The sequence below is a fragment of the Rhinopithecus roxellana genome, chromosome 10 (assembly GCF_007565055.1).
Source record: "Rhinopithecus roxellana isolate Shanxi Qingling chromosome 10, ASM756505v1, whole genome shotgun sequence".
Classification (NCBI taxonomy): Eukaryota; Metazoa; Chordata; class Mammalia; order Primates; family Cercopithecidae; genus Rhinopithecus; species Rhinopithecus roxellana.
The window spans coordinates 5,689,907-5,716,463 of NC_044558.1; the positions used below are offsets into that span (position 1 = coordinate 5,689,907).

General features: G+C 48.7%; 1 protein-coding gene across 2 annotated transcripts in view; it reads right to left on the reverse strand.

Annotated features, from left to right (window-relative positions):
• PRMT8 (protein arginine methyltransferase 8) overlaps positions 1–26,557 on the reverse strand; it is a 208,106-nt gene that overhangs the window by 34,901 nt on the left and 146,648 nt on the right. For both annotated transcript variants that reach the window (XM_010359170.2, XM_010359171.2), the window contains exons 2-4: positions 19,675–19,860; positions 10,417–10,572; positions 6,807–6,870 (exon numbers count right to left, since the gene is read on the reverse strand). In XM_010359170.2, coding sequence (XP_010357472.1) covers positions 6,807–6,870; positions 10,417–10,572; positions 19,675–19,860 — 406 coding nt within the window. The remainder of the gene's footprint in view (positions 1–6,806; positions 6,871–10,416; positions 10,573–19,674; positions 19,861–26,557) is intronic.

Consider the following 26,557-nt stretch of genomic DNA (forward strand, 5'->3'; position numbering starts at 1 on the left):
TCCACCCACCTGTTGCAAACCCTGGGAGGAAGAAGTAAAGATCACTTTGCTCTATGGAGGCCCCTGGACCTGGAGTTCCCTCCTCCCCGGAACAGGTGTGTTAAGGGAGGAATGGGCACGAGGGCAGCTATTCCTTTGGGGACAATGGTTTGCCCTCTTCAAGCCTTTGCCTCGGTAGCATAGAATCAAGTCTGAGCCATCAAAACCCAGAGGACGAACGATTCCATGCTAAAGCCATGAGGTGGGGCTGAGCAAACCCAGGAAATGGTGGGGGTGTGGATGCCACAATGGGTCAGCATGAACCATGGCAGTCCGGCTCAAGCAGAGGAGGGTGCCCATGTGGGACGCTGCCCAGCAAGGGTGTCAGATCCCAGCACGGGGTGACAGACATCTGCCTGGGGCAGAAGGTGGTGACAATGGGAGATTGGTTACATTCAGGGGTATGTAAACATATTATAAATGAGTAGTAAGCCAACATATTACCAATAATGAGAGTCTGGTTTTTCTGCTAGAGAAAGGGGGTAGAAATGTGGAAAGGGAGGAAATGAGAGGCAACTCCATGGTACTGATTATCACTGGAGTATCATGTGAGTTCCTACTTGATTGACAATACGTATAAATAGATACAGTAATCGAGACCACCCTGGCTAACACGGTGAAACCCCGTCTCCACTAAAAATACAAAAAATTAGCCAGGCATGGTGGCAGGCGCCTGTAGTCCCAGCTACTCGGGAGGCTGAGGCAGGAGAATGGCGTGAACCCAGGAGGCGGAGCTTGCAGTGAGCCGAGATCCGGCCACCGCACTCCAAGCTGGGTGACAGAGTGAGACTCCGTCTCTAAAAAAAAAGAAAAAAAAAATAGATACAGTAATAAAGATTGTGTAAATGTGTCCACTCACACAGAGGCACACACTCCCCAGCTTTCCCCAGTGAAACAGCCTGGGAGCATCAACATTCTAAAATCAATGAGCGTCTAGCCCCACCTTAGTTTCTAAATGCTATGGTCCACTAATTGGAATCAGGCAGAAATGACTGATTCTAGAACAGAGGCGTGGAGGCACAAGACAAGCCTGGAACGTCTTGTGCTGTGAAGTAAGGAGGCTTGGGAAAAGGGAAAGAGGCATTTCAAAGGGACACAGAAGCCAGCTGGAAGGGCATCAGTGACCAAATCAGGGACAATTTGAGTATTGAAGCCAGTAGTGATAACAGCTGTAACCTATTAAATAAAATAGGACTCTAGTGAAATGAATGGACAGATTGGTAGGTGGATGAACGCTAGCTGGCTGGTCGGATGGATGGAGGGATGGACAGAAAGATAGCTAGATTAGATAGATCAGATAGACAGGATAGATAGATAGATAGATTAGATAGACAAGATAGAGAGAGAGATGGATTAGTTAGGTAGGTAAGTAGGTAGGTAGATAGATAGACAGATAGATAGATAAATAGATAGATAGATAGATAGATAGATAGATAGATAGATAGATAGATAGATAGATAGATAGATAGATAGATAGATAAGGTAGGTAGGCAGGCAGACAGACCAACAGACAGATGGATGGACTGATGGACAGATGGACGGATAGATAGATAGATAGATAGATAGATAGATAGATAGATAGATAAGGTAGGTAGGCAGGCAGACAGACCAACAGACAGATAGATGGACTGACGGACAGATGGACGGATAGATAGATAGATAGATAGATGTTAGTTTGATGAGGAATGAAATATTTACATGGTGTCAAAGTACCTCCCCCAGAAAAATCTTACTAATTACAAAGGGAAAAGAGGAGCTTTCCCATGCTGCTGCCGGCAGCAGACACTGCCTTCCCCAAGTGGTCTAAGTGATGCTATCTGTAACGAGACAGTCCAAAATTGCATGCAATGAGAACACAGCATCCTGTCTGTGATATTTCTACCCAAGATGCAGAACCTGAATTCAATCATGAGGAAGCATCGCACAATCCCAAACTGGGGGACATCCTAAAAACACTGGCCTATAGATCTTCCAGTGTGTCAAAACCATGAAAGTCAAGGAAAGTCTGAGTCGGCCAGCTTGAAGGGAACCAGTCACGACAACTAAATGCAACGTGTCATTCTGAACGAAATCCTTGTGTTACAAATGATGTTACTGAGACAACTGACAAAACATGAAAAGGATCTGGGCATTAGGTAATGATGACGTGTTAATTTCCTGACGTTGATGGTTGCATGTGGCTGGTAGAGAATGTTCTCGATGGTTTGAAATGCACATTAATGTATTCAGGGATGACGGAGCATCGCATCCACCACTTACTCTCAAAGGATTCCGTAAAAAACCCAGCTGTATGTGCGCTTTTTCTGTACATTGAGTATTTCAAAGGTTAAAATGAAGAAGGGAAAAGGGAGGAGAAGGGGAGGAGAAGGAAGGGGAGGAAAGGGAGAGCCCTATGGTGTGAGGCAGAGCAGGATGATGAGGGGGCTCTGTGGTTCCTTTCCCAGCAAGCAGGTCGGAGATGCCTCAGCTGGAGTTAGCCACCTCCCCTGCCGGCCCACCCCACACTCTGCTATGAATGGCTGCAGGGCAGTAGCCTCTGCAAGCCTGGGGAGGAGGGAGACCAGGGAGGCTGTGTTTCCAGAGCCCCAGACACTTACTGGGGGGTGGGCTGGCACTGAGAGGGAGATGAAGAGTCAGAGGCTGGGTCAGAGGTCGGGAATTATGGCGCAGATGAAACCTGTGCAGAGGGAGGGGAATGGTCAAGGTGTTGTTTGGAAGCCCCTCAGGGTTCAGGGATGAGACTCAGGACCACTGAGAGGACATCTGATCCTGCTGTGCCCGCACACAGCCTCCCCTCCCAACAGACTTTCAGGTTCAGCAGCACTCCTGGTGCTTCTGCATCCACACAAACACACCTTAGCAAAGGGCACCGGAACAAAGCCCAGGCTCAGTCAGCCACCTCTCCTAGCCTCAGTTTCCACACCTGTTAATGGAGAAAACCATTTGCCCTATTTCACAGGCTGGGGAGAAGGATGCCAGGCTGTGTCACCCTCACGGAGAAAGAATTGACCGGTTTTCTTTATCCATCTTTAGTAAGCAGATAGGGAGCCCGGGTCGAGCATTCCTCTGAGGAGGGCGCAGAAGAGACCCAGCTCTGCTTGGTGAGCCAAGAGAGGCTGGACACCAAGCCAGAAGTCAAGGGGTCTGAGCAGCATTCCCCTACTTGGGCCTCAGGATCGCAGCTCCACTTGTGGCCACTACAGATGCTGCCCGCCCAGTGCCCCAGCCTTTGTCACAACCACCACTGCCCTTTCCCGCTTCCTTCCTGGCCCAGCTTAGATCCCACGGTCCACCACTGTTGTCAACTTCTGGCTCCCCGGCCCTCCGTTGCATGCTCCCAGCAAAGCCCTGATCCAGGCAACCTTTCATTCCAACCGCACCCAAGCTCCTGAGAGGGTAAGAGAAAGATCACACAACAGGGAGGATGGGGCACACTGCACCTCTATGGTCATGTATCTCTACAGGCATCAGACGGTGTCGCAGCAGTCCTCACTCCCCCAGCCTATCTGCTGCCCTCCCTTCTTCCCTCCCATTCCAGGACTCACTTCCCTTCACCTTCTGTCTTTTTGATATGCAACTGCCTCATTCTTCACTGAGCAAATGAAAGCAGAAAAACTGAGGCTTCCCACCACTGGCACCTCCATCTGGACCCACACTCCCCACTTTCCCCCACTTCTACGGCTAAACTGTCCCTACCTCAAGGCAAAGGCCGCCACTCCACCTCTGCAAGGCAAAGACCACCCCTCCACCTGTGCCAGCAAAGACCCCCATCCACCTAGGCAGGGCAAAGGCCACCCCTCCACCTGTGCTCTGGAGCCCACCCCCGACACACACACCTTTGCTGCTGAATTTACTTTTTCCTGCATCTGCAATTTTTCTCTGTCCCTCTACCACACCAGTGAATCACATACACATTTTCATATCTCCTATTCTTAAAAAAAAAAAAAAAAAAAAAAAAAAACTTCTTCCCTTGATGCCACCTTCCTTTATGGCTACTGTTGCATTTTTCTATTCCCATCGTTTCTGGTCCTTGCCTCACAGTCCCTCCTGAACCTACTCTAAATAGATTTCTCTCCCAGCCCCACATTGAGCCTGTGCTTGTTAAGAACACCGGTAACCTCCATGTGGCCAGAGTCAATGGTGGTCACTTCTCTGTTCTTACCAGAGCTGATCCCTCCACATTCCCTATAGCTGAGCTTGCCCCCTCCCTGGGCTTCATAGTCCTTCTCTCTCCTGAATGCTCTTCAACCTCACCAACTGCATCTTCTCTGCCTCTTTGCTGCCCTTCTCCCCTGCTTGACCTCTGAATGTTGCATTGTGGTGCCCTAGAGCCCCATCTTTGGCCCATTTCTTTCTTCTAGCTACACACCATCCCTAAGTGACTGCATCCTGTGGCTTCAAATACTACCTATAGGTTGATGACGCCCAAGTGGAGGTCTCCTGGTCTGGCTCTTCCTGAAATTCTAGACTCACATATCCAAGTCTGACTCAATGCATTTACCTGGATGTCCGACGGGCATCTCAAACCTAACGCAGGCAAAAAGGAGCTCTTGATTTCCTTCTCACTCCTGCCACCCCTATGAGTACTTTGCCTCCATCCACCCACCATCCACTCAGTTGCCCAAGTCAAAAACAATCCTTGCTTCTCTCTTTTTTCTCATCCCCACATTCAATTCATCTTCAGGTCCTGTGCCTCCATCTCCAAGCATATCCCACAGGGGTCACTTCTCTTCATCTCCACTGCCGCTCCAGTCCCTGCTGCAGCCCCTCTCACTGGAGCACTGCAATAGCTTCTTCCCGTGTGTCTGCTCACACTCTTCCTGCTTGCAACGTATTCCAATCCATCCTCCATAGAGAAGCCACCTCCCTTGCTTGAAATCCTCCAACAGACTGCAGCACCTGGAGCATAAAATCTAACCTTGTTTTCCTGGTTACAAATCCTGTGTGATCTAGTCCCCTCCCCCCTCTCTGATCCCTGTGTTTCCATGCTCTGGCCACATGGCATGATCTTCTTTGTGTTTCTGGGGCATGCCAAGCTCAGTCCATCCCAGAGGCCTTTGTACTGGCTGTAACTTCTGTCGGAGATTCTCTTCCCCTCACCTTTGTCAGCCTGGCTCCTGCCTGTCATTCAGATCTGAGCTTCGCTGTGACCTGCTCAGAGAGCAGCTAACCTAACGCAGCCATGGGGTCTCTCTCGATCCTGTCAGCTGACTTTGTGATCTGCAAAGCACTTATCACCACCTGATATTTTTCTTTGAGTGTCTGCTTCTTTATTTATTATCTGTAACCCCTGCCCCTAAATGGAATGTGAATTCCATGAGGTCAGGGACTTTACCTGTCTGGTTCCCTGCTCTGTCCCCACAACCTGATTCATGGTGGTTTGCAGAGAAGTTTGTTGAGTCAGTAAGGCTCCTGCCTTTGCAAAGAATCTGTAGCAAGTGGGTCAAGCACCAGACAGGACAGGTGGCAGGGCTGAAGCCACATGGACACAGGTTTGTAGTAGTGTGTGCAGGCAGGTACCACCTGGGCCTGGGGACTCAGGTCAGACCCAGAGGGGTGACAGGGCAGCAGGCACCCTCTAGGAGGGCAGAGGAATTCTGGCAGATCAGCAGGGAGCATGGCAAGGGCTGCAGCCAAAGAGCAGAGGGTCGCACAGCACAGACAGGGGAGGCTGAGCTGACTCCTCAGTGCCTCGGACTTGACAAAGCCCACCTGCCAGACCTCCCTACCCAGGCTCCCTCAGGAAGGACACTGAAATCAGATTCCTTCTCAAACTGGCCTCTTTTTCCCCTGCCCCAGACCCCTCAAGGGAACGTCCTTCCCTCCCAGCTCCAGCCTTCCCACCTTTCGGAACTCTGCAGTGAGCTCTGCCTTTTGGAGCTGACCCTTTGCAGCCCTCTGCTGCAGGCGGCCTCTGTCCCACTGCTCCTGCCAGCCCTGTCTGGCTCCAGCTGTCTCTCTGTATTGCAACTTTCTGTCTACCAGTTCCTCTCCCGGCCTCACTGCAGCCCCAGCGCAGTAGGACAGGATGCCCACAAGAGCTGGTACCCTGTCTGCCTTTCTGATGTTCTCCCCAGCACTGAGCACAGGGCCGGGGACTGCTTCTAATCCTGCTGTCAGATGCAAGCTCCAAGGACGTCTCCTGATCAGGGACCCTTGTGGGTCTGTTTCCAAGATGGGCTCCAGAGAGGAGGGGCTGGGAAATGTCACTGTCCATGGGAAAGGTGGGAGGGGAGGAAGCGAAGGGACACCCCTCTGCATAATCAGACTCCAGCTGAAGAAGGGTCCACTCCCAAGAGCAGCCTCATTCTCAAAAAAAGCCCGGCAGTAACAGGGCTTGTGGGCAGTGGAGGACCACATCCTGGGGTCTGCCAGGATGCCCCCGGGCAGATGGCAGGGAAAGATTGGGCTGGGGCTCATGGAGAGGGAAGAGGAGGAAGAGGAGGTGGAGGAGGAATGTGGCCATTTTGCAGAACGCAATAGGTTGCCCACAGCTGGGGACAAGCAAAGAGTATGGCATCTCAGGATTTAGCCACAAGCAGGACTTGCCAAAAACTGAGAGGAGACAGCTGCGATCTTTAGCTTCCCTGGTGGGGGTGGGAACATCAGCACCCATGGCCGCAATCCTGCTGGCAGGGGCCTCAGTTGGGTGCACCACCTCCCCAAGTCCAAGTGCTCTGTGCGCCTCCCACTATGCCATCCCAACAAGCAAGTGTGAGCTTCCCATCCCCTCCACCCAGGAGGAAATACTCAGAGGTAGGTCTTACTGTTGTCCAGGTGGTTGGCCTTAATGATCTTCTCTGAATAGTCAGAAATACTGGAGCATTCGATCTGGAAAGGGCACAGAACAAAGGAGCGAGGCGTCAAAAAAAATCACGGCAACACCGATGCAAAGGATAGAGACACTGAGGTCCAGAGAGGGGTGGTGACTTGCCCATGGCTGCATCACAACTTTGTGGCAGAAAACCGAAACCCAGCCCTCCCACCTCAAGGCCAGCGGCTTTCCATGAAATTGGGCTGCCTCTGCGAAAAGACTGAGATCCAGCCGCCACCTGTGATGGAGAGATTCATCTCTGTGCTGGAGACTCAGAAGGGGCTGGCAGACCTCATGCTCCTGGCCAGCAGAGAATGGCAGGAGGCAGCACGTCCTCCCTCTATGGGGGCCCTAGGTAGGCAGATCCAAGCCAGAGTGGCGAGCCTCCCTCGACATGATCCTCCCCACCGCAGCCCAGCCCTTCCAGGGTAAACGAGCCGCGTGCCAGGACGGGACCACCTGGAAAAAGCCAGGTGAGGACCTCAGGGCTGGTTTAAGATCTTTCTCTTCCCCTCCCACCCCCTGCATTAGCTCTAGCCGCTTCATCTTTGAAAGAAATTATTCCTTTTAATCCAGACGTCTTTCCAGGCTCTCCAGACCTCCTAAGCAAAAGGCCAAGGTACTTGAGAGATGAGTGGACCTTCCCTGAGAGCAGGCCCTCGTGGGAATGGTTGGAAGCCAAGCTCCAGCCCAGGGTGAGCATCTCAGGCACACTGCCAGGGGTTCTGGACACGGAGGGGCAGCTGCTGAGAGCCGTCCTCACCTCCGGGGCTGGCCCTCTTACAGAGGCTGGCCTGTGCTAAGGTCCTGGGCTCTACTCACCTCCACACCTGGGGGCCCCTCAGACTACCCCCGGGCCTCGGGCAGGGACCATTCCCTTGAGAAGTACTCGCAAAGGGGCACTGAGGGAGTTTCTGACGCCTCTGGCCACGCCTTGAGGAAGGGTGAGGGCACCTACAGGGTCAGAAGGGGTCACTTGGTTAGAGCTGCATCCAAGGTGGCCGACTCCGGCCAGGCTGCAGGACCCAGGGGAACCACCCCTTTCCTGGGCTGCCAGGTCCCTGGCCTTCAGGCCGCACTGTCTGTGGGGGTGTGATTCCCTCCTCTTCTTCTCCCCCTCTGGCCATGTCATCATCTGATTTGCAAGAGGTGACCGCGTTGAGTGATGAGGAGCATGAGACCTGGAGCCGGCAGCCCGGATCTACTCCTGGCCTCTGCCCTTCCTAACTGTGCCTCAGTGTCCTCCCGAGAGACGCCGAAGCCCCCGATGCACGCGAGTGTGTGAGGGTGAACTCAGCCGAAGCTTGCTCAGCACTCAGAGTGCGGGGCGGAGTCCTTCCCGCCTTGTTTTCCTTTCTTCCATCTTCTCTTCTTCCATTTCTTCCCTCTTCTGTCTTTACCACCTCTCTTCACTTTCCTGATTCTTTTTTTTTTTTTTTTTTTTTTGAGGCAAAGTCTCGCTTTGCTGCCCAGGCTGGAGTGCAATGGCGCGATCTGGACTCACTGCAACCTCCGCCTCCTGGGTTCAAGCGATTCTCCAGCCTCAGTCTCCCAAGTGGAATTACAGGCGCCCGCCACCATGCCCGGTTAATTTTTGTATTTTTAGTAGAGACGGGGTTTCGCCATGTTGGCCAGGCTGGTCTTGAACTCCTGACCTCAGGTGATCCACCTGCCTCTGCCGATTCTTTTCTTTTGTGCTTTCTACTTTGTCTTCTTTCTGCTTTTCCAGGCCCCTCTCCCATTTCTCTAGCTTTTCTCTGCACCTTTCTCTCTCTCGCTCTCCTGTCCATTGCTCTTGTCACATCTGTCTCTTTCTCTGTGCCCGTCTCCACTCTAGGACGATGGTCTTCCTCCCTCCCTCTCTCTCTGTCTCTCTCTCCCACCATCTCATCTCCCCACTGGAGGACAGCAGTGGGTGGAAGGGGGTCTGGAACAGGAGAAACTGTGAAATGAGCCATCCGGAAAGGAGCTCAGCTAAATGTGGTGGAGCCATTTATAAAAGAGCTGTTAGAGAAAAGGGCGGGAGGCAGACAGATCGCGCCAAGTCACCGCAGCTGGAAGGCGCCAAGTGGGAGCCTCCTTCTGACAGCTCCTTGGCTGGAGCCCCCGGATGACTCAGGCACCAGGGACACCATGCTCAGCCCTGTCCCCTACCAAGGCCGGTGCTGAGACGGGGCCTCCCTGCTGGGAAAGAAAGCACATGGGGGTCACCAGAGGCCTCAAGTCCAGCTCTGATGCCCTGTGACCTCACTAAGACCCTTGCCCGAGGTCTCCATCCTGGAGAACCAGCAGTTATACCAGTGTTGATGACACGACCTGCCCGGCATCCGGCCCCTGCCTTCAGCAAGTGCCTCGGCTGAGAACCTCACAGCTTTTCCTGGTCAAAGTTGCACCGGAGGCAGCTTGAGGGCAGCCCAAGCTTCCAGAAGACCCTCGGCAGTCGTGGCTCAAGGGTTTTCCAAGTCAGGCTTGTAGGAGGAGTGCTGCCTTGCTGGGCGACTTAGGAGCAGACTCCTGGAGGCAGCAGGTAGCCAGCGGGGATCTAGTCAACCTGGGAATCAGTGGGTGGGGGAGTCCCCAGGGCTGGCTATGGGATGGCTCAACCAAATGCATGGGAGCAAAGACCCACTGAATGCTGCTCAGGTCGCTGCGGCCTCTGCAAATGGACCAGCTCACATGCAGGCTGGGAGTCTCCTTGTGGTTTGCCTTTCATTTGACCAAGATGAATGCTTGTGCTCCAGCCCTAGGCCCACTGCATTTTTCAAATGTCAGCCAGCATCTCGCAGCTCTTCTTTTTTAGTTTCTTTCCAGCTCTGGACTCTCCCAGGCCCTCTGTCATCAGGCTGTGCAAAGCTGCCTTGGGAGAGCCGGGGGATAGGTAGGAGGCTTCCCAGAGGGTCAGCTTCCACATCTAGCCTGGAAATGCTGCCACAGCCAAAGCAACAGAATTTAAGTTGACTGACCGATTTGCCTTTTAAAGAAAGCAAGAAGGAGATTTTCCCATTATCTCTAGGGCCCCATCTCAACTATAATAATAAACGCTCAGCATTTGTCATATGCTGGGCACTGTTTTAAGCAGTTCACATGTGTATTAAACTGGTTTAATCCTCACAAGCACCCTATGGGCAAGGGACTGCTATTATGCTCATTTTATAGATGGAGAAAAAGTGAGGTACAGGGAAGTGAATAGTCCAAGGTCACACGCCTAGTGAATGGAAATGCAGAGATTCAAACCAGAGCTCCCCCGCATAACCACCTGCACTGCCTCTGAAGCTGACCTTGGGGGTAAGCACTGAAAGGTCATGATGACATTGGAATGGCCTCAGGAAAGCCACAATGCCTCCTCAAATGTCAGTGGTCGCAAGGATCCAGGAGCCATGTGCAGGGGACAGGCAGCCTGCCCTCCTTCCTGAGAGTCACACCTGATTTCTTCTACTCCTCGAAGGTGTGACCCCACCAAAAGAGATGGACCAAATTTTGTATTTCTAGGAGGGCAGGTGGAGACAGAGGGTGAGGGGCTGGCTCTGTGGAAGCCAGTGTGTGGGAGGAAGTGGCGTGCTCACCCCAAACACCTTCTTGGCCCCTGCCTTGGCAGCGAACATGGAAAGGATCCCAGTACCACTCCCCACATCCAGTACCACTTTGTCCTTGAACACGTGCTTGTTGTGGTACATGGAGTTCCGGTAAGTGAGCGTCCGCACCTCGTCCTTCAGCATTTCCTGTGGTGGAGGGAAAAGAAACATCAGTGAATTCAAGACACCTGGGAGTACACCATGGCTATGGGCCCCTGGACCTCCCCTGGTGACCCTTCAGGAGACCCAATAATATCATCAGGCAGAGCCACAGAGGACAGCAGTGGGGCAGCTGGGCCAGGTGCTACCAGCATCATTCCAAACTTCCCTTGCCTTAAAACTCTACTCAGAAAGATAGCTATGCACCATTAGAAGAGAAACTCAGGTCCAGACCCGGGAAAGCTCCAATTTACTAAAGGACCAAAGGAAAGATCAGTACAACACAGCATAAGAGATTTAAGTTAAACCCGAAGCAGAACTTTCTGCCATGGTGAGAGAATTGTCATTGAACAAGTCATTCAAAGAGGTTTTTGTGAGTGTATATTTTGTTTTGTTTGCTTTTTTTTTTTTTTTTGAGACTAGAAAATGTGTTTCTCTGTCCAGCATAAGGGATTTTTAGTGAGAGAGAAACAAGGTTACTTGTTACAATGGACTCTGACCCAAGGAGAAGATGCTAATTCTGTGTATGGTAGTGAGGTAGGGATCTTTGGCCATTCAACGTATCAGCAAACACTTTTAACTAATTCATCATGGAAAGTATTGGGGTGATTTTTTTTTAGAAATCAACACTACTAAAGTATAATTTGCACACAACAAAAAGCCCAGGTTTCAAGCTTCTGGATCAGTAAAAGGGCTTTGACAAATGTACACCTGTGTAAGCACCACCATAACCAAAGTCTAGAACATTTCTCTAACCCCAGAAAGTCCTTCGTGCCCTTTTGTAGTCAATCTTCAGCTTCTCCCAAGATGACAAATGATCTGATTTCTATCACCAAAGCGTCCTTCTGCCTATTTCAGAACTTTATATAAATTGCGCAACAAAGTTTTTGAGATTCATGTATGCTATTACACAGATCCGAGGTTTGTTCTTTTGTTATTGTTGTTGTATGGTATTCCATTGTATGACCATACCACAATGTATTTTTCCATTCACTTGTTTGTGGGATATCAGGATTGCTTCCAGTTTTTTTGCTATTTATTCATAATAGCAAAGGATATGTTTTTATTTCCCTTGAGTAGACACCTAAAAGTAAGTTTGCTGGGTCTTAGGGTAGGTACACGTTTAACTTCGTAAGAAATTGCCAAAGAGTTTTCCAAACTAGTTGTACCATTTTACACTCCAACCAACAATGTGAGAGAGTTCAAGGTGCTTCACAGCCAGCCAACTTAGCGTTATCCATCTTTTAATTTAGCCATTCCAGTGGATGCAAACTGATGTCTCAGTGCAGTTTTAATTGCATTTCCCTGATGATTATTGAAGTAGATAATTTTTTTCATGTGCTTATTGGCTATTCATATATATCATCTTTTGTGAAGTGCCTACTCAAGTCCTCTGTTCATTTTTGTCTTGAGCTGTTTGTCTTGTTCTTACTGAATTGCAGGAGTTTATACATTCTGGAGGCCAGTGCTTCATCAGACATACTGCATATATATTGTGAATGTCTTCTCCCAATCTGAGATTTGCCTTTTCATTTTCTTTTTTTTAAAGGGTTTTTAATTTTGATAAAGACCAGTTTTTCCATTTTTTCATTTATGATTGGTGCTTTCTGTGCCCTATCTGATCTTTGTCTACCCAAGTCACAAAGACACTCTCCTTTGTTTCTTACCAGAGGCTTTATGGCTGTGGCTTTTACACGTCAAATTAATTTTTGTGTATACTGTAAGTTAGGGGTGTGAGTTCATTTTTTCTTGCAAATAAATGGTCCAAGCACCAGTTCCTCCATTGATTACCTTGTCACCTTTACCAAAAATTAATTGACTCCACATGTGTGGTCTCTCTGATCTATTCCGTTGATATACAAAGTCAACACTGACTTGACTGCTGCACCTTTTTATTAACTTTGAAATAAAATAGCGAGAATCTGCCAATGTAGTTCTTTAACAAGATTATTTTTTGTTTTTGTAGGCGCTTTGCATTTCCATATAAATTTTAGAATCAACTTATTAATTCATACAGAATAGCCTCCTGGCATCTATCAGAATTGCATTAAATCTATAGATCAATTTGGGGAGAACTGACATCTCAGCAATTTTGAGTTTTATAATCCAAGAACACTTTGCAGCTCTCCATTTATGTAGATCTTTCATTTATCTCTGGAATGTTGTATAGATTTCGGTATAAAGGTCTTACATTTCCATTCAACTGTTTTATTTAGTTTTTCAAAAAATTTTATCTTTTTATTTATTTTGAGACCGGGTTATGAGACTGACTAATTTTTGTATTTTGGGGGTAGAGATGGTGTTTTACCATGTTGCTCAGGCCGGTCTTGAACTCCTGGGCTCAGGCAATCTGCCCACCTTGGCCTCCCAAAATGCTGGAATTACAGGTGTGAGCCACCATGGCTGGCCCCATTCAACTACTTTATCTTGTGATACTGTATATGGTGTTTAAACATTTTTGTTTTGCAGTGGGTTGGTGTATACATGACCTTGTATTTTGCAGCCTTGCTCCCTTCACATATTAATTCCAGTAGGGTTTTTTTTTTTTTTTTTTGAGATTTCTTTATTTTCCTATGTAAAAATCTTGTCACTTGTGAATAAAGACAATTTCACTTCTTTTTTCCTATCTGTATGCCTTTTATTTTTTGGTTCTTTCCTCTTGCTTTATTGCCCTGGCAAAGACTGCCAGTAAAATGTTGAATAGGATTACAGAGGACAGACATCCTTCCTTTGTTCCAATAATATATCCATTAAGTATAATTTAGACTTTCTATAAATGTCTTTTATCAGACTGAAGAAGTTCCCTTCTATTTTTAACTTGGTGAGAGATTTTATCATGAATTGGTATTTAATTTTGTCACATGCTTTTTCATTTATTTAGATGGTATATGACTTTTCTCCTTTATTTTGTTAACGGGGTGAACTTCACAGATCAGTTTTTAATGTTAAATGAACAGTTTGTCATGATGTATTATCCTTTTAAAATATTGCTGGGTTATTTTTTGCTAATATTTTGTTGCATATTCATAATTATGAGAAACATTGATCTGTAACTTTGTCTTACCTTTTCTTTCATAATCAATGTTATACTGAGCTCATCACATAAGTTAGGAAGTGTTCTCTGCTCGTATAATTTCTGCAAAAGTTTGTGTTAAGTATATTTCTTCTTTAAATGTTCACTATAATTCACCAGTAAAACCATATATGCCTGGAGTTCTCTTATAGGAAGTTTTATGTGAATTCAATTTCCCTAATTAGTAAAGGGCTATTTTAGTTTTCAATGCATTTTATGTCGGTTTTGACAAGGTATTTTTTCAAGGCATGTATCCATTTTATGTAAAATGTCAAATTTATCCGCATGACATTGTCATAATATTCTCCCATTGCCTGTTGAGTATCAGCATGATCGTCATGAGGTCCTTGCTTCCATTTATGGTATTATAATTTGTGTTTTCTCTTTTTTTCTTGATTAGTCTGGCTAGATATTATCAATTTAATTAGCCTTTTCAAAAGGCAACTTTTGGCTTTGTTGGTTTTCTCCACTGTTTGGTTTCTATTTCATTGACTTCTGCTTTCACCTTAATTATTTCCTTTCTTCAACTTACTTGAGTTTGATTTGTTCTTTCTCTAGCTTCATAAGGTAGAAGCTTTGATCATTGATTTTATGCCTTTTTTTCCCATAAGCATTTGAAGCTATAATTTTCCCTCTAAATATTGCTTGAATTTCCGCCCCCAAATTTTAATATGTTGTATTTTCACTATCATTTCGTTTGGGATAGTTTCTCTTTCCTTCTGTGACCTCTTCTCTGACCCATGGGCTATTTAGCAGAGTGCTGCCTACTTTCCAGTTATTTGGAGATTTTCTGGATAGTTGATTGTTTTCAGTTTCTAATTCAAATCATTGTGATCAAAAAACATACTCTGCATGATTTAATCTTTGTTTTGTGACCCAGCAGAGCATCTATCTAGTGAATGTTCCCACGTGCACTTGAAAAGAACATGTCTTCTGTAGTTTGGGGATGAAATGTTCTAAAAATGTCAATTAGCTCATGTTGTTTGATTGCATTATTCAAATTTTCTACGTTCTTACTGGTTTTGTGTGTGTGTGTGTGCATTTGTGTGATCACTTACCAAGAGAGAAGCATTAAAAATATTTAACTATGACTGGGGATTTGCCTTTTTCTTCCTGTAGCTCTGTAGGTTTGGCTTCATGTTTTCTGGCGTTTCTGTGTACCACGTTGGGAGGGTTTGTAACGTGTCACCTTAGCCAGGTGTTGCCACATTTCCCAAATTCGCTTTCTCTTATGTTTCCAGTTAGGGCGTCACAGAGGAGATTAGGTGAGACATGGAAGGTGAAAAGGAGGCAAGAACCATTCTGAAGCCCAGCCATCACTTCCTGTGCTGCCCCGGGGCTGATATCTTTGATCTTATTAGAAGTTGAATAAGGTGAGGGTTTGGCTGGATTGAGTTCAATTCTGGCTTTAAATACTTTGAAGGTGAGCTGAAGCCTTTCCCTTTAGGAGATCTTGGACCAAAGACAACAAGACAGACGGTATATCCAGAACCAGGCATGGGGCATGGCACATAACAGGTGCTCAGTAAGCCAGAAAACCATGCAGCACAGTGGTTAAACACACAGACTCTAGAGCATTCAAGTCCCAGATTCCTGCATTCAGATCACACCTCCACTGTTTGTGAGCTCTCTACCCAGACCAGCTTTCAGCTGTCTGTGCCTCAGTTCCCTCATCTGGAAACTGGTAATAACATCACCTGCTTCCTAGGGCTTGTTATGATGATTACACAAATGTAGTAAGTTTCACAAAAATGCTAGTTCTGGCTCTTTGTGATAACTACAACCCTTTTCTTCATCCATGCAAGGAAATAGCTGAAGTGAGCAGGGAATGGAGGCAAAATAACGACAAAGGCTGCAGAGATGTTTCAATCACAACCACAATTAAAAGTCTGAACTGCCTTTAGTGGATGGAAGTAGATTGGCTGAGTACCTGTTCGTCCAAACTGCACCATTTTGTAAGCTCCCAGCTATTTTGCAGACCTTGGTCAAAGTGAAACATGTCACGGGGGTTCGGGCCACAAGAGACATCCTGCCTAACCACTTGACTGCAAAGCAGACAAAGGCCCAACTAAAGAAACATCCCTATCATATCTTGCTGGACAAAGGTCCAAGGAACACTACGACGACATTCTGCCAGAACAAGGGCCCGGACCGCCTCATCACAGGAACACTTTAATATCCTGCCAGGCAGAGAGCCATACTGCCCAGACCCCTCCCACCCATACCTGTAAGTACCCCCAGCCTGTAAGCAGCGGGGAGCTCTGACATTAGGCCGGTTCCCCAGTTCTGTAGATTTTAGGCTGCACACAAAACCTGTACTTGCTGTCGAACTGCACTCTTTCTGTGGGTGTGTGTTTCTTTAACCCTTGCCTTCCCTTCAAAACCTAACAGAGCCTATGTTTGCTAATGGGAAGGCCGCTTTTTTGGCCAATTCTCCTTTCCTGAAAATGTCCCAGACCCCAGGAGTTAGGTTAGAAGGTACAAGTTCTGGGAGAACAGAAGTTGTGACTTAGCAAGGCTTCCCCTACCTGACTTGCCAAAAGAAGAGGTCCTCTCTCCCCTTCCTGGGAGAATAACCCAAAGAACTCCCAAGACACTTCAGACATGAACATGCCACCCTGTTGCAGACAGTTTCCAGCCTCTAGCTGTGGATTCCTGTGTGTCCCAGCTTTCCTGCCTATTGAATACACGATGGCCCCTTGACGAATTGTTGGGAAATGAGGCCCGGAAGAGTCTGTTTCAACAGAACCTGCAGCAAGAGCATCAAAGGAAGGGAGCTGGCAGGGAGTGGGACTGGCACCCAGAGCTCAGGGTGCTGCAGGGACAGCCGCATTGGCAAGTTCTTCTCGTGGCTGAGGCATCAAGCCCAGCGCCGACTGTTAGAGAGGCTGAGATTTCAGAACTGGGATCTGGGGGGTCATGGAGCCTACCACCTCCTCTCTAGGTGGTGGCCTCAGAAAGCACACATCTTCCACTTCACCTCCTGTTCAAGATTCCATTCTTCTCAGAGAGGCCTAAATTGGAAGGTCAGGGTCTTCCTCTCGCTGGCCCCTGCCCTCTGGAGGCTGGGAACATGTTGGAGCCATGAATGGAGCCATGGGATGAGAACAGAAATGTCCAGAGTCACCCCCTGCTGTCTCTCCAGCCCCAACAGTCCCCTGTACTCAGCACTTCTTGTTTGTATTTACAGACTAATCAAACCCAATCCATCCGCACCGTGTTTCCTCAACACTCACTGATGGCTATTAATCAGCAGGCCAGTGGTGCTGCTCCCCACTGTGTGAGCGTCTTGTTAATGATGGGGAGAAGACTGCCAAATGACCAGCGTGGCTCCAGATGGACGGAGAAATATGGGTCTTGCCCAGACCAAGGAGGCAAGGGCATCACCACCATCCGTCTGGCATGGAACAGAGATCCCTGGTGCTTGATAACAAGAACTGGGCAGGCCTTCTCTCTGCAAAGAACAGTGTTCAAAGTTCTTCCACGTGCCCCCCACCTCCCTTCATGCAGATGATCTGGGAAACCGAAAACAGGTTAAAAGGAGACCTCGGCAGGGAAGGAAGGTTGCCTAGCTGTTCCTGCATTAAAAGACCTATGAGATGGTCTATAGCAGCGGCAGGAGGGATTTAAGCTACATGTCCTGCAGTATTTCCCGAAGAGAAGGCTGCTAAGCACTCTCCCAGGACAGGAATGTGATCTATGACTCACAGATCTTTTACTCTAAGTCCCCTGCTCAACTCGCTCTATGTTTATATACATGTATGCACAAGCTTGACTTTTCCATCAGTACACACCATTGAGGGAACCTGGCCTAGTATTTATCCGGTGAAACTTGGTGTCCTCTCCCCTGGGTGCTGGGTCATAGTGCTGACCGGGCATCGCCTGAACTAGCTGGATTAGCACACATGTCAACAAGCCTTTGCTATCCAGACAATGTGCCAAGCTGTAGGTAACAGGCTGGGGACGCCAAGTCCCAGAGGAATTATCGAGATCAGTAATAGCCTAGTGGAGCACACTCTAAATGCCAAAGGTGTGGCTCAGCAGGAACCTAGCAACTCAGAGGGAGGTGTCCAAGAAGCCGATCATGGAGGCTCCAAGTGGGGAGGGGAGCTTGCAGACCTGGCTTGAGGTGCACCTCATGGTTGTTTGGTTTCTAATGGGGGAGTTTTGGGCAGGCCCAAGAGGAGGCATTTTGGGGTCCCTCAACTGCTCTCTTGTCCCCAGAATCTGTCCTGAAATGGGTACCCAGAGCCACAGGTTTGTTAGAACTTGTCACATGGAGAACAAGACCTTGTCACATAGGGACAAGGTCTTGAGGAAGGGGCGTTCACAGACTCTCTTTTGCCCCCCAGAGCCTCTCACAGGCCAAGGACAGGGCTCCGGGAATCCCTACCCCAGTGGAAAGCAGGGTCAAGGAAGGTATAAGAGTTCACCCACAGGCCCTGAGATGGCATTTTATCTCCCAAGAGCTGCAGGCTCAGCTGCCCAGGCCCTCCTAGGCCAGGACCTTCTGGACTGAACACAGGCCCCAGTCCTCCTCCCGTGCAGGCCCAGGCTTAAGGGTTTTACATAGTGAGCAGTTCTCAGGGACCCAAATCTTGAGCCTCCCTGGATTAAATGAGGCTGAGCCCCTGAGTCTAGAAGTAACTGAGGGGCCTCCTTCCACCCTCTACCTCCATGTGGGGCTGCAGAAAAACCAGCAGGAACAAATACGGCAATTTAATTTTTACAGTTTCCAGATGGAAAGAAAGGAAATTTGTTTTAAAGGCTGTGTGGCATGATGGTTAGGAACAACAGGTGAAGGTTTGATTGCTAGCTCAACCATCCACTAGCCTGTGGCCTTTCACAAAAAAAAAAAAAAAAAGAAAGAAAAGAAAAGAAAAAAAACAACAACAGGGATGAATGAGGGTTGATTTGATTCTTAAGGGCCTAAATCATCTGGAGAATGGGGACAAGCAATAACAGCAACCTCACAGGGTTGACCTGAAGAATAAATGAACCAATAACATAAAATGCTTGGAATAACACCAGCGTGTAGTAAGCACTAAAACAAAACAAAAAAACAAAGGAGCTGGCTATTATTACTAAACACCCTTCCGGCAATGGCAGGGTCATCATTTCCACACAGGAAGAGATTCCAGCAGTGCGTACGTGGAAGGAAGATCTTCAAGACTTGTTTTGAAAACAGATTTGCATGGCAGGCAAACTTCTATTCCTTTTTCAATGTTTTTTTTTTTACACTGTAAGAGGATCAGGGACATATTTTCTTCATAGAGTTTACATGAAATGATATGTATAATGTGCTTAGAACTGTGCCTGGCACTTAGCAAGCACTCAGTAAATGCTACTTATTTATTTGGGGTGGCTGGAGAGAGTGCTGGAGATTATAATGAAAGATATACAGTAGGGGCACCATTAGGCCCCCACTATAGACAGGATGCCTCTTCTTAGGAGGCTCTGTTCTGTTCCATAGGCAACATTAGTCTTCCCTGCTATGGTATAAGACAGGCATTTAGACATAAGAATTTCCAGACAATCAATCAGGGTGTCAGACCTGGGCCAAGATCCCAAGAAAGATTCTTGCAGCTCTTCCTCCGGAGGTGCTCATTGGTCTAAAGAATGCACATCATGACCTCTGAAAGGTCCTTGCTGCCTCAGGACTCTGACTGCAAGCATTTGAGCTCCTGGTCCAAAGACCAGCACTATCCAGCCCACACTGGATGAGCTGGGTTTATGGCTGGGGAGAGACACGGGAGCTGGAATGTAAAACAAACGGACCGTAAGCACCTCATGTGCTGTCTCTGGCTGTGGAGCATACAGACACACACTTTCGCCTGCTCCCCTCCTCCAGGCCTGGCCCGGCCTCCCCTGGATTGGAGAAAGGGTCAGAGGACTCAGGGACACTGGGAGCACTCACTTTACCATGGTAAGGAGTTGAACGCACTATGCTGCCTCTGAAAACAACGAAACAGCAAAGTCAAACTCGCCCCATTAGCCACCCACTCGGGACACTTTACCTCGTGGATCCCAAAGTGGGCATAGGAGTCGAAGTAATAATCTCTCGAGGTCATCTCCTCCGGGTTCAGCAGCTTGGACATCTTGCCCCGTCCCGGGCAACTGGGTTGAGTGGACACATGATGGACGCATTGCACTGGCTTAGCAGGGACGACGGGCTGAGGGGGCTGGGAGGGGGGGCTGTTCACCTGAGGGGAAGAGAAGGGGGTCTGGTGTTAGGAGAGACAATGAGGTCCTGCCCTTGGGGCTTGTGGTCCTCTTTCCTTCCCCCTCTCTGAGCCCGGCCTCAAGCAGCCACAGCAGCCTTTCCTGAAAGACAGGCAGGTGAGCCCTTCCAGCTCCCGGCTGCTGGGCTCATGGCTGTGATCTGCCCAGAGCTGGCAGGCCACTGAGGAGCCACGCAGATCCAGATTTCACCCACTTTCAGCTCTTATGAGCTACTTGACCTGAGCAAACGCAGGCCTCAGTTTCTGTATCTGTGAAATGGGGAAAATAGTACTTTCCTTTGGAGGCAAATAGGAAACATTCAATAAAGGGAAATGCGTAGCACAGCATGGTGCCTGAGAGTGTAGATCCCAGAGCTGAATCCCAGCTCTGCCATTTCCTAGCTATACAACTTTGGGCAAACTTATGCATTGCTCAGTGCCTCAGTTTCCTTGTCTCTAAAATGGGAATAAAATAGTCCCTGCCTCCTAGAGTTGTCCTGAGGATTAGACAAGTTTGTATTTCAAAGTGCTTAGAAAAGAGCCAGGCATACAGTAAGAGTTTGTTAGAGGAAACGAAGTCCCACCTGCATCCTCAGGAATGTGAACCCATGGGCTTCTCCTCACTCAGCAGGCAGCATCAAGCTACAAGAGGAGATGGCTCCCAAAATGCAGATGTCTTAGGTTCTGATGTCTCCTACCTGTTGTCTTGCCCCCTAGTTTCTGATTCACAGTTCTACCCTGAATTCAGCACTGTGGATACCCACACCGATGGCCTCCACAAGACCAATGATTGCTATTTCTGGGTGCCCCAATCCTGAGGCCCAGCCCAGCTCGACACCCACTGCTGCTGCCCATCACTGTCGGCTCCCTGGTCCTCCACAGGCTAGGGGGAGCAGGGAGAAGGAGATGGGGATCCACAGAGCTTCTGGAGCCCAGAGACAGCAATTGGAGCCCAGAAGCTCAAACGCTGCAACAGAAGCAGTTATGCCAGGAGACCTCCTCTGCCTGGAGTGCAGAAGAGCCAGATGTGCAAGACACAGTGAAGGCCTCAAAGCTACGCAGAATTAGAAAGATCAAAAAAGGAGTATTATCTAGTAGTCAGTCCTCTAGGACTGGGAATCTGGGCTCCTGGGTCCTATCCTGGCTCTAGTAACATTGAAAATAGGTACTAGGAGGCAGGTAGCAAAGTGGCTGAAAGTACAAACCGTGGAGCCACTGCCTGACTCTGAAACCCAGCACTTGTTGGCTGTGTGGCCTTGGGCAACCATTTGTCATCACTGTGCCTCAGCTTTTCCTCCTCTAGAGAATGCAAATCATAATAAAACCTACCTGGAAAATGTGTCCACAAGTTTGGAGGAGTTAATATATGGAAAGACTTTAGAACAGGCTGGAACGTAGTAACTGCTTATTATTATTACATAAATCATGTCCTTATTCTATGTCTCGATTTTCTTGTCTGTGAGCTGGGTCAGCTCAGACTTACTGTCTCCTTTCTAGCAAGGGAAACAGGGGGATCCTAGGACACAGCGAGATCAAGAAAGTCAAGTGATTTCATCCCCTCCGTGGAATCATTCAGCACAGCCCCCAGACTGTCCTGTGTCCAGGGCTGCAGGGGGGTGAGCTGGGGGGAGTAGGATGGTCCCACTTTCCCAGTGTATCTAGGCTACCCGCCTTGGGAAATAAACACACTTTCCAGTTTAGCAACATCAGATTTCAGGTCGGTGAGATCCCGGGCGGGCTGGCAGAGGCGAGTGGGGCTGCCTCATTAGAATGCAGCAGGTGTGCCCACCCTCAGCTTGGGATGTTGGTCACGGTCTCTGAGAGGCTAAAAATAGACTGTGTCAATTGCACACTCCTGTGCAGGCTGCAGAATCACCTCTAAAGCCGACGAAGGCTCTGTGCGTGAAGCTGACCCCAATATTGACTCCATTTAAATATGTTAAGGAGAGGAAAAAGTCCTAGCTGGTCTGGGCATTGTGCACGGTCAAGGTCACAGAGGCCTCCCGCACCCCTTAGCTGTCACTCCACTCTGGTTCCAAGGCTCCCTTTTCCATGTGCTTCCTGAGACTCCACAGGCTAAGACTCCCAGGAGGCTGGGAGTGGGTGGGAAGCAGCCGTGGCCTGTGATCCCTGAACATTCAGCCACATGGGGTGATGCTTTTAATTCCACAACTGCCTACTGAGAGTCTGTAACAGCAAGGCACCGTGCAGGTCCCGTGGAAGAAACAGGCGTATGGGAACTGCCCTCCTAGGACCCTGTTTTCTAGATTCTACGACCCTTATTATCGCTGATAGATGCTGGAATAAGGTTTGTTCTACCAGAGAAGTTCAAGCAAATTGTTCTGGAGGTTCACAGGAAAGAGAATTCACTTTAATGCAGAGTCAGGAAGCCCTCGGATGGCAGGAGGTAGGGTGAGGTGGGAGCTTTTTGAACAGCTTTTGGCAGGTGGAGGAAGGGACCGCTTCAGCAACAGAGGCGGGAGAGCAGTGAGCTTGTTTGGGAGCAGCTTGGCTGAGATAGTGAGAGATTCAGTTGAAAGGAAATTATGGCCAGGCTAAGAGGTTGTAATTAAATACAAAACACAACGGGGAGCTATTGCCAGTTTGTAACCAGGGAACCAGCGACTTCTGTGTTTGGGCTCTTCTTTAGGAAGATAAATGTGGTAGCAGCACACAGGACGGGCCAAGGAAAATAAGGGAACGGAGGAGAAACTTTGGAGGCTATTTTCAAAGTCCAGTCAAGAAATAACGAGAGCCTGAACTACTGGGGTGTCCGAGGGGCTGCCTGACAGAGAAAGTGCAGAAATAGACTTTACAGGCTTTGGCAACTGACAAAATGTAGGGGAAGAGAGAGGAGCTGGAATCAAAGATGACTTCAACATTTCAAGCCTGGGTGACTAGGGAAATGGTGGTGACATTAACAAAAATAAGCCAGTCAGCAGGCAGAGCAGGTTGGGGTGGGGGGAAATAATGAATTTCAATTTGGATATGCAGAGTTTGAAATGTCATTGAGTCATATAAGAAAAGATGTCTAGCAAGAAGACATTAATGCAGTTCCAGACAATAAATATCATAAACAAAATTAAAAGGCAAATGATAAACCGAGAAGTACATTTTAACATATATGGCAGACAAAGGTTAATGCCCTTCATACGTAGAGAGCTCTTACAAGCCAATACAAAAATAGATGAACACCCACAATGTAATATTGGGGAAAGGATCTGAGAGTCTGTTCACATGAGGCAAGTACATGTGAAATACAAATGGCAAGTTAATGTGCAGGAACAATGTTTCACCTCACTCGAAATCAGGTAAATACAAATTAAAATTAAAAACTTACAGCTCTTAAATACCAGATAAGCTCTTCTCCCACCAGAACTACCAAAGCTCTGCATATGTAAGAGCTGCAGAGAAACTGATTCTTTCACACGTTTCTAGCAGGAATGAAAATAGGTCAAGACTTTTAGAAAGGCAGTGTGGTAAAATGTACTTAAAGTGTTAAAGAGCACAAACCCATTCACCCAGCAATTCAAGTTTCCTGGACTTTATCGTAAGGAGACAATCATGGATAATCATAACGACGTACCTGTTAAGAAGTTCATGACAGTGCTGTCCTCAGTGACAAAATGTCGGAGTCAACTTAAATGTTCCACAAAGTGAAACACTAAACTGTGGTGTAGCCACACGATGGAATACTATGCAGCCACTAAAGGCATTATGGGAAGAGTGTTTGATAACACAAAAATATGATCGTGACAAATTGTTCCGCCACTTCCAGGCTGCCCTTCCTCCGAGGATGTGTGGCCCGAGCATTGCACTCCAGTGTCCAAGCAAGGGCTCTGGAACAAAGTCAACCTCCATCCAGCCTGGCTGGGGCCCTCCGAACTTCAGCCACCGGGGAGGACACTGCTCAAGAAGCTGTGCAGATCACCTTACCACTGTGCAGAGCTGAAGAAGGCTCTGTGTGTAAAGCTGACCTCAGTATTGACTCCATTTAAATATATTAAGGAGAGCAAAAAGTCCTAGCTGGCTTGGGCATTGTGCACGGTCAAGGTCACAGGGGTCTCCAGTACCCATAAGCTGTCATTCAAGGTTCCCTTTTCCATGGGGCTCCCTGAGACTTTCCCCAACAGCCAACTTATGAAGTGTCTGCCGTGTGCCATGCAGGAGGCAAAAGGATGCATGGATTTGGGGGCATTCATTTCAACAGCCACAGGTCATGGGGACAAATAAATGACTGGCCCAGACCCTGGTCCACAGCCTGGCACTCTGCCCATTGACTGACAGGCATGCCATCTCCCTGAAGGCTGGGAGTGGGTGGGAAGCAGCCGTGGCCTGTGATCCCTGAACATTCAGCTACATGGGTGATGCTTTTAAATTCTACAACTGCCTACTGACTTCTACAACAGCGAGGCACTGTGCCAGCCCTGTGAAAGAAACAAGAGACATATGAGCATTCTATGGATCCCATGCGGGCAAATTGGAACCCTTATAGGAATCCAGATGCATCTCCGAGAGATACAGATGATTGTTCAGCTGCACCTGAAGGCTCTTGAGACTTGAGGAGCACAGGGATGGGTCTTGGGAGATGACAGTGGTCTCTTCCGTAAAGTCAGACGGCTCAACTCCTCCCTAAGCCACACTGGGCAAGCAGAGTCTCTGAGGGAAGGTAACTTGCAAACTCCAATCTTGTACACATAGGCTGAGAAGTCAGCAAAAGGATTTGGAATCACGCTCGGATGGGTAGCTGGACTCTCAACGTCAGCGCCTTGGTCTGCCCATGGCTGTGGCTATCTCAGCTCCAATTTGCTCCCTGTGCCCAAGTCCCTCCCCACTGGACATTCCAGTGCCCCCAGTCACCTCCAGGGTGACTGTGCCCACATCACCCTGGAGGTCTGGCCCTGCCTGCTCTGCCCTGGAGTCGGTTCTGGTACCTGTTTCTGTACCATTGCCTCCAACCTTGTCCTGCCCGGTTCTTGGGCCCCAGGGCAGAGAAAGCGCCCTTCCTTGCTGTTTCCCCACCTCCACCCAAGGGCCCAGGCCCAGGGCCCTGCTACTTGCTGGAGGTCTCCTGATGTCGTCTGCCTCCCTGATATGCTGAGAATCACCCTCCATTGTCAATACTTGTGATTTGCCTTCCACCCTCCACACCAGCAGCTGATCAGGACTCCCCCAACACAGTGTTCTACCTCCAGACTGGCCTTACCCAGGGCAGCTTCAGCAGTTTTTCTCCCTAATAAATAAAGTGTGATCGTCTTAGTCTACCCACACTACTAGGGTGAACAGGCCCTGGCCCCACTAAATGCAGAGATGGAAGGTTGTGGAAGCAGCAGAGCTGGAAACAGGAGGAACCTGGCTTCCTGACGAAGGGGCATGTGAGCTTGTGAGCTGGTCCTTGAAGGGTGGGTCGGATTTCCACAAGCAGGGGTGGGGATTCGGGGGAGCATGTTTGACCTAACCCACATCCCTTGAAAATGCAGGTAGATGGCAGATGGTGATGATGGTGATGAGACCTAACATTGACTGAGGGCCCACTGCACCCCAGGCACTGCTCCAAGCACTTCACAGATAGACACCATCTCATGAAATCCTCGTAGTAACTGACATTTACAAATAAGGAAACTAAAGCTCACAACGTCCAGTCATTTGCCAGGGCCCAGAGATAGCAAGCAGCACAGCCAAGATGTCAGCCAGTATCTGTTTTATGCCAAAACCTGTGCTCTTGAAACTGATGCCATGGTTAGCTCAGTTCAGCCCAACCAAGCTTAACTGAGCTACTGCCAGGAGCCAGGCCCTGTGCTCAGAAAAGGGTAACACAGCTGGCCCAGGCAGGAAGCCCAGTCTCGAGGGCAGAAAGACAGTCAACAGGCAATAACTAGACAGAGGAGAGCGCTTCTGTGGAGGTAGGCACAGGCAGGCACCTCTGCAAGGTGACAGAGTTTAAAGAGAGCAGACAATAGGTGTCAGGGTGCAGATGGAGAGACTGAGGCCCACAGAAGGAAAGGAATTTGTTTAGGCTCACCTAGGGGAATCTAGGTCCAGAGGTGGATCTGGATCTGGAACCTCCAAGAGAATAGGAAAGAGGTGGTGGAGGAGAGGAAAAAGAAGCTTTAAGGAAGGAGAGTGAAGGTGCTGGACATCTAAAGCAAGGAGGCAGCCTGCAGAGGGCAGAGGGAAGCCAGCGCTCTCTGCACCAGGCAGCCAAAGCGAACCTAAGCCCTTTGGGCTATAAATGGCTCCTGCTGGCACTAGCCCAAGCTTTAAAATGATTTTCCTGAGAACAAGCGGCTCCACTCGAGGAGCCAGATCCTGCTCTGTTCTCCAAATGTCAAGAGAGCTTTTTCTAACCTGAGTCGTCTGTCCTCAGCAGCCACCTGCCTGGCCTGGAGGGCCCATGGAGGGAAGAAAGAGGATCGCAGTGGGAGGGGACACAGTAGGGGTGGCAGGAGGAGGCTTCCAGCCTGGGCCTCACCCCACTCTTTTGCCCACCGCCTTCACCTTCTTCCCTCCTTGCCCATCTTCGCGCCAGCCCCCCTGCCCAGTGTCGCCCTTAGGTACTCACCACACCTCTCTTCAACCTGTGTTTACTCACCAGGCTGTGATCTAAGCTGTGGCTCCTGTTGAGGATAATCACACAAAGGGTTAGCTCTTCTAGCACCATCTGCCTGCCTTTAGATAG